Below are 14,052 nucleotides of genomic sequence, written 5' to 3' on the forward strand. Positions count from 1 at the left end.
ATATTACAAAAATTATTTACATGATATCTCAGTACACATGGAGGTTCTTTGGTTCAAGAAGTGGTCTGAACCGGTTAAAGTGGTATGAAATTGGTGTCTAGTATTATTTGTTTGGTTAAGTGCTTGAATAACTATATATAATTTAAATGATATTAAAGTTTTTTATATTCTCCGATCTTGCATGAAGCCTTTGATCAAAAATTGTTGAGAAATGTGAATTCTAAGATTAATTCAAAATGTTTAGCGACTATAATATTAAATAGTTAAGAGTGAATTTTTATTCTTAAATTTTTACAAGGATAGACACTAAAGTATAAATATAATATATATGCCAACAAGCCTCCATCACTTTTTCTAATTAACCCTTGCGAGATGTGTGTTTAAATATTTCGTGGCTGCTCCTAACTTTATTTATTTATAATTGTTTCTCTGGTCACCTCTTACTTAATCTCCTTATTGACTTGTTAAATATTAAAACTTTAAACCATGCAAGTCCCTTGTACAGAAGTATTTGGGCGATGATGTGCATAGAATTAAGTATTTACTCCCTCTGTCTCGTTCAATTCTATACATTAAGTATGTATTTTCTCTGTCTCGTTCAATTCTATACATTACTTTGTGCCACGTTTTTCAAGGCTTGCATAAAAAATAGTTTAATAATATTTTTTTAAATTATTCTTTTTTAAAAAAAGTTTAGATATAATTTTTATTCGGGGGAATTTTTTAAAAAAATATTATAAAACTATACTTATTGGAGGCCCTCGGCCCTCTAAATACGTGCAAATCGTGAATGTATATATAGAATAGAACCTGCCCTATTACTCTTAACACTTGAAGAATGCCTGGCTCTTTGTAATCTGGCCCCTTCGAGTATTTATCAGCTCCCAAATTGCATTCAGCGTCTGTGGAATTGTCTGTGGAATTGTGTACCATGGCGAGAAATAGTTTTTGTTTGGTTCCTCCGCGACAACCTTGATTAAATCAACCACAAAAATATAACCGTACTTAGTATTGCATCGTTATTTAATCCGAGATCGAGAATTATTAAGCATGGGAGATCGAGGAATTGTTAATTACCTTGCCTTCGTAGAAAGTATTGAAGTAGAGGCATTTCCCAAAGTGCTTGAACATGAAACTCTTGTCATCGTAAGGCAACCTTGGGACAATATCGTTACAGTAAACATATCTAAGATACTGAATTTCATAACTCGAAAATAGTCCTTCCATGTAATCCCCAAATTCCTTGTCTCCAACTCTAGGTTGTCCGAATGTGTAAATTCCTTGTAATCTCTTTAGTAACAAGTCATCGTCGTGGTAAGCTAATATAGCTGGAAAAAGAATGGTCAGTGCCCCTCCTAAGCTATGACCAGTAACTATAAACTTTGCCTTTTCGTTAGCTTGTAAAATTTCTCTTAGCTTGTCCCTGATGACATAATAAGCCAGTGGTTTTTCGTCGTCTTTTTGGTATATTAGAGGCCAGCCGTGGCTCTTTTGTAACCCAAGAGCTTTCATGAAACCACCATGGACTTTTCCATGGACTTCTTTTTTGCCCTGATGAAGTTCATACCAAGAGAGATCAATGTCCGAAGACCAGGCATCTGCATCAAATGTCTCTGTTCCTCTAAAAGCCACTACGATCAATTCATCATCAGCACTCTTGTCCCAGCACATGAAGGCTTGTGTGGTCGCTTTCTTTTGATATTCTGAGCAACATCAATTCGTCATAAGTATTTACACATATCATTATTCCTAGTTTACATTTCATCAAATAGATATCCATAAGGACAGATTCTTACGATTGTAGAAATCAAAGGAGTCCAAAAATTCCATCTGCAGTTTTCAAAAACACAGAGGTCAAGACAATATGGTTTGGCAGAAGAAAAATATACTTCACTTCTGCATGCATGCATAGTGAAACTTCAAATATGCCTGTGTTGTTGAGAGGAAGTTAAACGTCCATTCCAGTGGTCTTTCACCGTTTTCTAGTGGTTTTTACTACTATGTGTAGGAATCTAAATGAGTTGCTACCGCAGAGCTCTAAAAAAGAACAGATAAAAGAATTTTGTGTAATTCTGAATATGATTCCTTTTTATTGTATTTCTTGTAGTTCTTTTACATATGATGTAGAACATGCTTATATAGCTAATAAAGAACGTTCTAGAGATCATTTTAGAGTAGTAGTAAAGACCCTCTAAATGACCTTTGATTACATGGTTCATGAACATATAATAAATAGATAAAATAAAGATGAAAGTGCATTAATTTCAACACTCCCCCTTAATGCACTTGTTTGACAACTCCAATGCGTTCACGCAAGTAGCAGAATTTTTCTTTAGGAAGAGCCTTTGTAAAAATGTCGGCTAGCTGTTCTTGAGTCGTGCAATATTGTAGCTGTATCTCTCCTTCTTCAACTGCATCCCTGATAAAATGATATTTGATTGCAATGTGCTTCGTCCTCTCGTGACACACTGGATTCTTAGCTATGGAAATGGCTGATTTATTGTCACAGAATAGAATTGTAGCTTCCTTTTGTTCTTCTCCAAAATCTTCAAGTATCCTCCTTAACCAAATTGCTTGAGATGTTGCTTTTGAAGCTGCCACATATTCAGCTTCAGCTGATGATTGTGCAACAACTTTCTGCTTCTTTGACAGCCAGGAACAAATGTTTGTTCCAAGTAAAAATGCATAGCCAGATGTACTCTTCATGTCATCAATGCTTCCAGCCCAATCACTATCCGAGTACGCAATTAGATTCAGATTTTCTCCAGCTTTGTTAAAGATCCCATAGTCAATTGTTCCCTTCAAGTATCTCATGATTCTTTTTGCTGTTCCATAATGTGTTTGACTAGGGTTTTGCATAAATCTTGACAGTAAAGTTGCTCCAAACATTATGTCAGGCCTTGTTGCTGTAAGATACAACAAGCTACCCACCAAACTTCTGTAATGAGAGCAATCTACCTTCGATGTTCCATCATCTTTTGATAATTTTTCACTTACAACTAGTGGTGTTGAAACTGGCTTGCAATTAGACATATTAAATTTGTCAAGAATACTTTTTGCATACCTCTTTTGTGAAACGAAAATTCCATCTGCTCCTTGTGATACTTCAATGCCCAAGAAATAATGAAGTAGCCCCAGATCACTCATCTCATAGGACTTCATCATGTGCTCTTTAAAGCTTTCCATCATCCCTTTATCATTTCCTGTAAAAATGAGATCGTCGACATAGAGACAAACAATGAGGATCTTGTTTCCTTGTTTCTTCACATACAAAGTTGCTTCATTCTTGCTTCTTTGAAATCCATTTTTTAGAAAATATGTGTCAATCTCCTTGTACCATGTACGAGGTGATTGTTTAAGTCCGTAAAGGGCCTTTATGAGTCTGTACACTTTGTTTTCTCCCCCTTCCACCAAGAATCCTTGTGGTTGCTCAACGTAAATTTCTTCGTCAAGCTTTCCGTTTAAGAATGCTGACTTAACATCAAGCTGGAAAATTTTCCATTTCTTTTGTGCAGCAAGAGCAATCAAGGTTCTTATGGTTTCAAGTCTTGCTACTGGGGAAAAAGTTTCTGAAAAATCAACACCGGGCTTTTGAGTAAAGCCTTTCGCGACCAGCCTCGCCTTATGCTCTTTTGAACTTCTCCACTTTGATTTAATTTTCTCTTGTAGATCCATTTTAACCCTATAATTTCTCTTCCTTCAGGTTTGTCTACAAGCTCCCATGTTTTGTTCTTCTCAATCATGTGCATTTCTTCTTCCATTGCTTGCTGCCATACTTCATGTTTCTCAGCTTCTTTAAAATTTTCTGGTTCAGTAACCACAAAATTACAAGATTGATATATTTCACTCATACTTCTGAATTTTCTTGGTGGAGTTTCATTATCATCCTCTGATTCAGACATGTGAGTGTGTTGATCTTGTTCTTCTCTTTCTTCAGTTTCTTCATTTGTTTCCAGGGAACTTGGTAGACTGACACGTTCCACTTCTTTTTCTTTCCAATCCCAGGCTGCATTTTCATCAAAAAGAACATCTCTACTAACAACCAATTTGTTAGTTTCAACATTATAAAGCCTGTAACCTTTAGTCTCCAGAGTATAACCAGTAAAAATACATTTTGTACTTTTATCATCAAGTTTAGAACGTTTCTCAGCAGGTATATGAACATAACCAATGCAGCCAAATATCCTTAAATTACTTACAGATGATTTTTCTCCACTCCATGCTTCAATGGGTGTCATGTCTCTTACAGCTTTTGTGGGACACCTGTTCAGGATGTACACCGCTGTATTTGTAGCTTCAGCCCAGAATGTCTTTGGCAGTCCTTTTTCATTCATCATTGATCTGGCCATTTCAACAATTGTTCTATTTTTGCGTTCTGCAACTCCGTTCTGTTGTGGACTGTACCCTGCTGTGAGCTGCTTCCAAATGCCTTCATCTTTGCAATATTCTTCAAATTCTTTAGAGGTATATTCACCTCCTCTATCACTTCGTATGCACTTAATGTCACAACCACTTTGTTTTTTGTTAGGTCCAAAGTATCGTAGAAGGGGGGGTTGAATACGATACTCACTACAATTTAAAATTCTTTCGAATCTTGCGGATAAATAAATTGCAGTCCTGTAATGGGTTTCGTGTCCCGGATATTTATTGGGTCGGTTTCTGAGGATATGAAAATATTAAACCAACACACAATATTTTCCAAGGTATATCTGTATATTGATAAATACCTTGAAGGGTGCTATAAATCCAAACCCGTAGGTTGGCTACAATGGCTACTACTACGTACACTCACAAACCCTAGCTTCTAAATATATATATATATTACAAAACTAAGCTATGATTTATTTGTGTGTAGTAGTGTGCAAGGCACAAAGCCATTCCACCATAAAGGTGGTGGAGAGTGTTACAAATGAGAACAAAATCCATGGGTATTTATAGGCTTTTCATAAACTAACCATGGTTAACAGGTTTTGAGTTGGCGCCACTGGACTTGCGCTCTACATGGCTTCATAGTGTGTCTGTGACTTAGAATAAATTCTAAGCTTGAAACACAATAGCATTACTTGGTCAAACCTTGCGCCAGTCAATTGTTGCGCCTTCCTTCACTCTCTACTGTAGTGACTTAGCCAAATTTGCAGGGACACAAGGTTGCGCAGAGTGGCTTTACTGTGAGGGTGGCGCCAACTTTGACTAGAGTCAAAGTTTGCGCTTATACACCTCCAGGAAGAGATGACCTGGTACTTAAGAATATTTCTATTGCTTTGTACTTGCGCCATACAGTGAACACATCCCCTGTTCTCTCTCCTGGTTAATATATAACCAAGTTGCGCCAGAAACATATATACATATATATGTATATTGAGTTTGCGCCTAGACTTCACAGTGTATGTGTTTCTGACTTAGAAAGAATTCCATGGCAATAAACTTGCGCCCCAACAGTGGTGACTCCCCACTGTTATCACTCCTTGGACTTCTTCCAGGTCAAATGTTGCGCCATGTATGCTTCCAGTGTGTTCACAGTATAAATGACTTAGACAAAATCATTCACGTGAACTTGCGCCAGGTAATGTCTTGTGTGAAACCCTACATGCACATGCAAACCCTAGGGTGCCCTATACACCTGACATCATCACATGCATGCATAATATATATAATATAATATATTATGTTGTTATTATATTAATAAATAAAAGTATATATAAATATATATACACATATATATTTTATTTATATGAACATATAATAATATATGTACATATATTTAAATATATTCTCATATATTTAAATATATATATATTATATAATTATATGTAAATACAAATGTAAATATATATATAAATATATATATATATAGAGATATATATAGTTATTTATAAATATAAATATAAACATAAATATATATAAAGAAAAGTATATATAAATATATACATATATATAATATTTATATAAACATATAGTAACATATATATACACATATATTTAAATATATTCTCATATATTTAAATATATATAATATATATATAACTATGTGTAAATATAAATATAAATATATATATAACTCTCTCTAAATATACATATATTTATGCACATAATATAATATATATATACACTTAATTATATAATTGCTTATGTAAAATATAAATACATATATTATATACATATATATTTATTTAAATATATATACATATAAATATACATATACATATGTTGAAAAACATATATACATATATATTATATATATTATATTTAATTAAATATACATCTATACATATATATAAATATATTTGTACATATACAAATACATAAGTGCACACATATAAAAGATAGGTCACTTCCCCATATGGATTTCTGTGCATAGGCTAGGCACTTGACTTGGCTTGGCTTTGGAACAAATGACTTGTTATGACTGGATCAATTCTTCGATTGATAAATACTTTGCAAACTCCGTACGTGCTGACGCTTAGTGCACTGGTCTGGTTCACAAGCGACTAACACTGAAGTAACACATTGTACCTTCTTTGTCAGCAAACATTTATCAGTCGGTTCCGGGTTAGTTTATGCTTCAGTTTGTTGATTATAATTAACCAACCAAGATATAGACATATCTTGCTTCAGGGGTTGCACTGAAATCTTTCGAGTACTTGGACAACATCTTCATTGCTTCCACAATCTTGAATACTTCAATCTTTATTCTTCACTGAGGCATGAACATATTAATGAACTTCTTCCAGTGAACTTATTCCTTCAAGACTGTAGATGGCTTCTTCAACCTTTGTCTTCGTATCTTCCGATTCCGGTGCAGGCGTAGTGTTATTTACTTGTCTTGTTCTATTGTTGAGTTATCATCCCTATGTAACAGATAGGGTTGTCTTTACATTTAGACTTACAATCTCCCCCTATTTGTTTGTTAATCATAACAAGCAAATCCTCTGGAGGATAACTCAACTAACACTAGAAAAAGTAAAGTCCTGGACTAGTAAATAATGCTACAAAGTTTCTGGATCATATAATACATTTCCAGATCTCATGAATAGAAATAACAAATGTGCATATCACCTTTATTTCTCTGGTTCTTGCTTTCCTGCCAGATAATCCTCATAGTCTGTCTTGAAGAGAATTCAAAACATTCCATTATGCAAAGAACAATCAGCAGCTTCATTGAATTCTTCAGTGGTAATGAATAAGTTCCTGTCTACCACTTACTGAAGAATAGATGTATCACTTTATACTTCTCCTCCCGTTACCTTGATCAGGTTCCCCTTAGTGATAAGTAGTTGTCTCCCTTAGATGAAAGATCAATCCTCCTCCTTAGTTTAAAGAAGAATCTCCCCCTCAGTAGTACACAGCTAAAGAGTAGTTTAATCCCCCTTAGTTGTAGACAGCTAAAGAAAGCTAACTTACTTTTTCTTCCCCCTTTCATATATTCTCCCCCTAAATATATTCTCCCCCTTAGTTGTGGAATCCTCCGAGGATATGTGATATCAAATATGGTCAAGGAATGTGTACAATACTTCCTGTACCAAAAGATAGTCTCCCCATAGAGAACTAAACAACGCTAAAGCTGGGGTCGAAGAAAGAGTTCAGAAGAAGGATTTACTTTGATTGGGTTGGTCCCTATGCTGAAAGAATAGGTTCCAAACGGAAAAGTAATAAGTAAAACTGACATTCCAGTAACAACATCCACTTTGTCTTTAGGTATATATTTGGTAATTAGTAGGTGTCTCACTAAAATGTTCTGCAGGTGTATCACTCAACACTCAATTTTCTCTCGGTTTTTGGGTAATGGTGTCACTCACAAGTTCTGTAAGTGTATCCCTCCACACAAATACTGAGCTTCCAAAATGCTGAGTACCTGCAAGAAAATCACCTTAGCCACCCTTAAAGGGGGTCACTGGTGGTGCAATGGGAGTTCGTAATTCCCAGTCCCTGCAGACTCATCAGATAAATCCGAATCATGGTCCACAAGTTGCCAACCACTAAGTGGCTTATCCAATTAAGGACCCAGAGTTGTTTGCTCTGGGAGGTTAGACAAAGGCTTAATTATGGCAAAGGCCTAAGTCCTCCTCAATGTCTGTGAAGACAATTGATTCAAGAGAATCATCAACCATAAGTTCACACCATGAAATGGAATGAATCGTAGTTGCTTCCGTCAATTCTTTCAACATCTTGTGAGCTTTCAATACCAATTATTATTATATGTACCTCACAAGTGTTTCACTCTTCTCAAAATCCTATGTTTTTGCAGTCACTCATGCTCACATATTTCTCATTCTGATATCTCACTGAATGTTCTCAGAATCTCACCAAGTGTTTGACTCTCAGTGTTTGGCTCATAGTGTTTCTCTCAGCACTCAAAGTATGGTCTTCTGTACCTGCATGAGAAAATCACCATAGCCCCTTCAAGAGAGGTCACTGGCGGTGCAATGGGGTTTCGTAAATCCCCGATCCTCAACTGACTCATCAATAAATTGACTCATAGTCAGAGAGTTGCCGATCTCCTATAAATAGGAAATCCATTCCGATTGGATCCAGATCTGTTCTTATCTGGGGAGGGAGACGAGAATCCTAAAGATTTGGCAATTGAGATCCTCGTTTCCTCCTTACACCTGTAAAGGCATCAACCATCTTATCTACCATAAAATGGTAAATGAAGAAGTTGCTTCTGGAACAAAACCTTTAACCTTACTGTGCACTCTCTTGTATTGTGTCCATAAGGTTTTTGTTTAGGCTCTTCATCAGAGTGATTATTGATGATGTGCTTGACTCAATACAAGATGCTCTGGCTGACGAGCGAATTTCAATGGACTCATCCTGTTGAGAGAATGATTCCAGAGACTGTTTTATTGCCTTTTCAGCTCTATATTCTTTTGAGAGAATACAGATGAGCAACAGTTACCTCAATTTCGAAAACACCTTTTCTTCTTGAGAGGTAGAGCTGTGGGTACACTATCCCTCACATCCTTATTTGCTGCAACAAGTACAGTTTCTCCCTCATTGACCTCTAGTCTAATAAGTTCCTTATTACTCCATGGGGAAAGTTGGGATGTGTTCTGAATTTGGTTTTGTAGTCTGGGATAAAGATTGTTGGTTTTTCAACCTTATGACTATCTAGGAAAGCCAAGAGGCTGATTAAGTTCCAAAGAACAGAAAGAGATATAAATGCATTCTAGAAAATCTATGATTTTAAATGAAAGCAATTGCATTTAATCTTTTGAGAAAAGTGAATCAGTTGTGATTGTAAAAATGATTTGCATAAAGAATGACAATCACAACCGATGAAAGAATCAAAGTTTTCCATTAAAAACTGGTTTGAGTACGAGAGTCTGAATCTATGCATAAAGGTTTAGATGAACTTGTCTTTGAAAAAGACACAGACTCCTATTTCTCACTACAATTTAAAAAGAAAACAAGAAAATTTATGCGCTACAGTGTATAAAGCACTCGCCACACTAATTAGTGAAAAGGCCTCATACTAGCACATCGTCAAAACAGACGCTGCAAGTGACAAAGATAACCAAGTACACAAATACAAGATAATCAATGTCTCGTCCTATGACGCTACATGTATAGATGCAAAATATGAAATAGAGTAGTGGATACCAATTGTTAAAATCAATTGATAAGAAAATTTCTTTGAAGAAACTCACCACTCCAGAACATAAATATGAGACAGAATAAAGATTATGTTGTCTCCCTTGTACTCAGAATATTAAACACCTAAAATATATTAGCACCAGTGGTTTTAAGAAATATGCAACAATATTTCACCAGTGCCAATACATCACAATTAATTCAAAAATAAAACATCAATAAAGCATCAAAACTAGATACCAATTAAATATTTCAAAAATGAATTAATCATGCATCTATTATTCTATCAAAGTCAATCATGAAACAAATAAGCATATAATTGTCATGGTTCACAATTTAACTAAGATAAAATAATAATTACCTACGCAATATCATATAATTATCATATCAGCATAAAAATCATGACAATCATACAAAGATATTCGCAAGCCCGAGGGAAAGTTGAAGAAAAGTTCACAAGTCCTTTACATGTAAGCATTAAGTACAAGTAAACTCACACAACTCCTCGCAGAAAATATTAACAATTAATATTAGTGATCTACATATAAGCATGCAAAATATCACTAACACTAAAAGTATCACAACTATATGCAGTTAGACATGAAATAAAATATCAATCAATAAATCATCAAATATCCAACACAAATAGTTATGCTTCAAGTATATACACTAATATAAATGGATTCAGCTTAGAGAGAATCTAAGTAACTCCACAAATACTAGTATAACATGACTAAATTCTAACTAGATTCTAACCACTACCAATTACTGATACAAGTCACAAGTCTAGAAACAAATAAGTCATGCAACAGATTTTATACCTATAAAAATGAATTCAACCTAGAAAATAATCCTAAGTATGTTCACAAATACAGATATATCGCAACTAGATTATGATAAGTTTCTCAACTAGATACCAATTCTTAAAGAGGTATAGATCAAGAAAAATAACATAACTAAGTCATGCTTCATGTCATCTCTAATCATTTAAATCATGAACAAATAAGTCACTTAATTGTCATGCACCATAATTTAAATAATTTGAAATAACAAACACTCATGCTAAAACACATAATCACCATCTAAGCATGCAAAGCAATAAACATGGTAATTACATATAATAGCAAAAAGCACGAGGTACTGGATTTTAAATAAATTCAAAAGTCCTATGTATAGACAATTTAATACTCATGAATTCATTCAAGAAATACGATAGACATGCTCATGAAAGAAGTAATACCTTATGTCAACGAGCATTAGATCGAGCAGTAGGTCCTTAGGTTCCAATAGCAAGATCCTTAGGTTCCAGGGAGTAGAGAGTGCTTCACAGAGTTGCTGGAAATGGAGTTATTTCCTTGTTCTTGACATCTTCTTATTATAACAAGAAATCAACCTCCTTCCACGAATGACAGCTTCATGAGAGAATAAATCCCCTGTCTTTTTGACAATCTGTAAAACAATATCTATATAGTTGTACAGGTTAAGCACAGTATCTTTGAGGTACCATTCCAATAGATTAGGCAATCCCCAAAAATAACTATAAACCTCTTAACAACTAAATGGATATGTTCTCCAAAATCCACTCAGAACCATGAACATTGACATAAAGAAAATATAACATGTGATCATTTTGCAGTTAAGTAAAGTGATAAGTTGAATACCTCTGAGACTTGACATTTCAGTTGATGTACCTTTCTTGTACTGATCAAGTCCAGTGGTTGTTGCATAAGTCTTGGCAGGTCTAGAATCTTCCAAAATGCGCATATTCAAAAGATCCTTGACTTCCTTTTATTGCCATCATTCTTTAGGCTAACTAGTAGGTCATAAAGAATTGCAACTTTCCAACAAACTCATCATATCACTAATCTGCATTCACTTAGCAATTATCTTGGACAAGTGACGTTAGTCCACATATAATATAATCATGGTATCACAGCACAGATAGTTGAATTGTGTGTGCCTTGTATCATGAGAGGTAATGATTTGAATACCAAATATGACTCTAGCAAATAGATATTAAAATAATATGCTAGTCAGAAGTCATACCATGTCCGTGACGATCATCAGGTGTTGGATAGTAACTCATAGAGAGCTGGTGAAGAAAGAGAATACAAATTCCATTGGATCTGCAACTGCAAAGTCCTTGAAATGTTGCATGAAGCTTCATCTTCTAGCTCCTTGTAATATCCTGAACCCCGAGTCTCGTCAATGGCGCTTTAGTTCAATTTTGAAGGTCGTTAAGTCCCCTAAAATGTAGAGACCTGAACTTGAAGATTCTGTTTCCATCATCTTCATAACCTTCTCCTTTGAAATAACTCTAAGCAACCAAATTTGGCTTGTTCCTCGTAACAGAGCCAAAGTTATCCAGTTGGAATCTAAATACCCGACAAGTACTAAGTAATGAATTGTCATTAGGTCAGGGTATCAGAATCCGCACAATCTGCTTTCAAATTGATTGAGATCATCTTGCTGTTCAATCACTCAATCTGGATCCCTTTAAGAGCTTATGAATCTTCCTCAAGTTTCACTTCAGATTGAAACCTAAAGAAACAACATTCTTTGACAATAGCTCTCCTAGTCTTCACTTCACCATTAGGAACATTTAAGAACTAGAACCCGGGAATGATATTGAATCCAAACCCTTTGTCTAAGCAGATACGTTCTTGATATGTCCCGTTCATCTTCAATGTGGTGTTAAGTTTGACTAGTGGAACCACCAAATGCTCCCCCTAAGCTGTTGGTGGGATCTCCTTAATAATCCTTATCCTTGCAAAGAGATTCTGCTTGGATCTGAATCATTATAATACAAATAATATCACCTTTAACAGCTTGGAGCAAAGTGTCGTTCAATGTCCTGTCTAGACTTACAATCACCTTCTGTTGATTAATCACAATCACCCTGTAGACTGTAGACTCCATAGAGTAGCCGAGGAAAGTATTCTTTGAGATTCAAATGCAAGACTTGCAAAGATGCTCACACTAATTTCGAGATGAAGCATTTTCCTCCAAACACATACCAAGAGATAGTGTTTGCTTCTGATTGGCCACTAACAAGAATGGTGCCTTTCTGGATTTATCAACAATCAGGGTTCATCTTGATCAACCTCTATTTGTGATGTCTTGTCCTTCGAACATATACGAACAACACGAAAGAATCTAGAGTAGTTAATGATCATCGCAAAAAGATATCTAGCTTTGTTTGCAGACATGACATTCGCTGATCCGTAGAAATCCATACGTATCATCTGAAGTGGCTCAGTAATGTTGATCATATCTTTGCTTCTGTGCGATGTTCTTTCGACTTCCCTATTTTGACATAACTCATATCCTTCATTCAATTTGAATTCCAGACGAGGTAGTCCTCTCACCAATTCTCTTCTTACTAATAAAAAGAGCTCCTTGTTTTGACATACAAGTTTGAGAGCTTCAAGTGCCATAGCTAATACTCATCTGATGAAGCTTCACTATCAAAACAGCTCACTCCATCTTCAGTTGAAGTACCATATTAGCTACGAGTAAATTTCACATCCTTCCTGATTTAAGATAAAACACTATTCCATGAACTGACATAATGTCCTTTGTCAGAGAATCGTCTGATACTAGGAATGTGTGTTTTGACTTCTTGCAAGAAAGATGTGCTTCCATGATGACATTCCAGGAAAACAGGCAAGTCCCGCAAGAGAATCTTTGTTGTCATCTTTCAAAGATTATTGACGGAACTGCTCACATGATCACATTTGCTAACAGGGTACTTTTTGTGAATCATATGATTTCAGCTACTCAGCAAACAGAGTGCACCAAAAATCATATGGAACATATGTAACCTGCAATCACAAATGGAAAGAGTTCTATGGTCCCCAATCATAACTGGGTCCGGATGGATTAGAGATTTTTCTTTAACAGTGGTAACAACAGAAGCAACCTTAACATGCTAATTCTTATTTAGACATTGCCCTAATGTGATTCTCAAACATGCTTTTCTAAAATCAATGCAAGTACAAAGACATGCATTCATGACATGAAAATAAGCAGACATGATGTTGAATACACATGGCAAACAATCAAGGATAAGACAAGAGCAAGACAGGCAGTTATGCAATTCAGAAGATTCAGTATTCTCTACTTAAACCAATTATCACAAGTGCAACAGGTAGCAAGTAGAATTACATATGTTCAATAATCTTCTAAGAGCATAAGGATCTGATTCCAATCTGTTGTTATATGGCATTATACTATCTCTATTACCTAAGTCAGTTTTAGATCTAACATGAAGTTCTAAAAGTTCTACTAACACAAGGTAGACATTCCATCATAGAACAAAATAAAATCCTTAACAAACAATTCAGATTAGATAAGCAAATCTAATTGTACTAGGGAATCTGAAAGTAAGTGTTTTAACAAAGTTATACATGCTAGGATCATAACCCCTAAAACTAAGAGTTGTTTTGGAAAGGAAAGCTT

At 35.1% G+C, this 14,052-nt stretch overlaps 1 protein-coding gene across 1 annotated transcript; it reads right to left on the reverse strand.

Moving 5' to 3' along the window:
- Positions 1-815: 815 nt before the first annotated feature.
- Positions 816-1,830, reverse strand: LOC108200276 (triacylglycerol lipase OBL1). The gene is made up of 3 exons (XM_017368378.2): positions 1,797-1,830; positions 1,078-1,703; positions 816-971 (listed from the first exon to the last, which is right to left on the reverse strand). The coding sequence occupies exons 1-3, from the start codon at positions 1,828-1,830 to the stop codon at positions 825-827; spliced, it is 807 nt and encodes a 268-aa protein (XP_017223867.1). The 3' UTR covers positions 816-824.
- Positions 1,831-14,052: the final 12,222 nt, after the last annotated feature.

The sequence above is a fragment of the Daucus carota genome, chromosome 1 (genome assembly GCF_001625215.2).
Source record: "Daucus carota subsp. sativus chromosome 1, DH1 v3.0, whole genome shotgun sequence".
NCBI lineage: Eukaryota > Viridiplantae > Streptophyta > Magnoliopsida > Apiales > Apiaceae > Daucus > Daucus carota.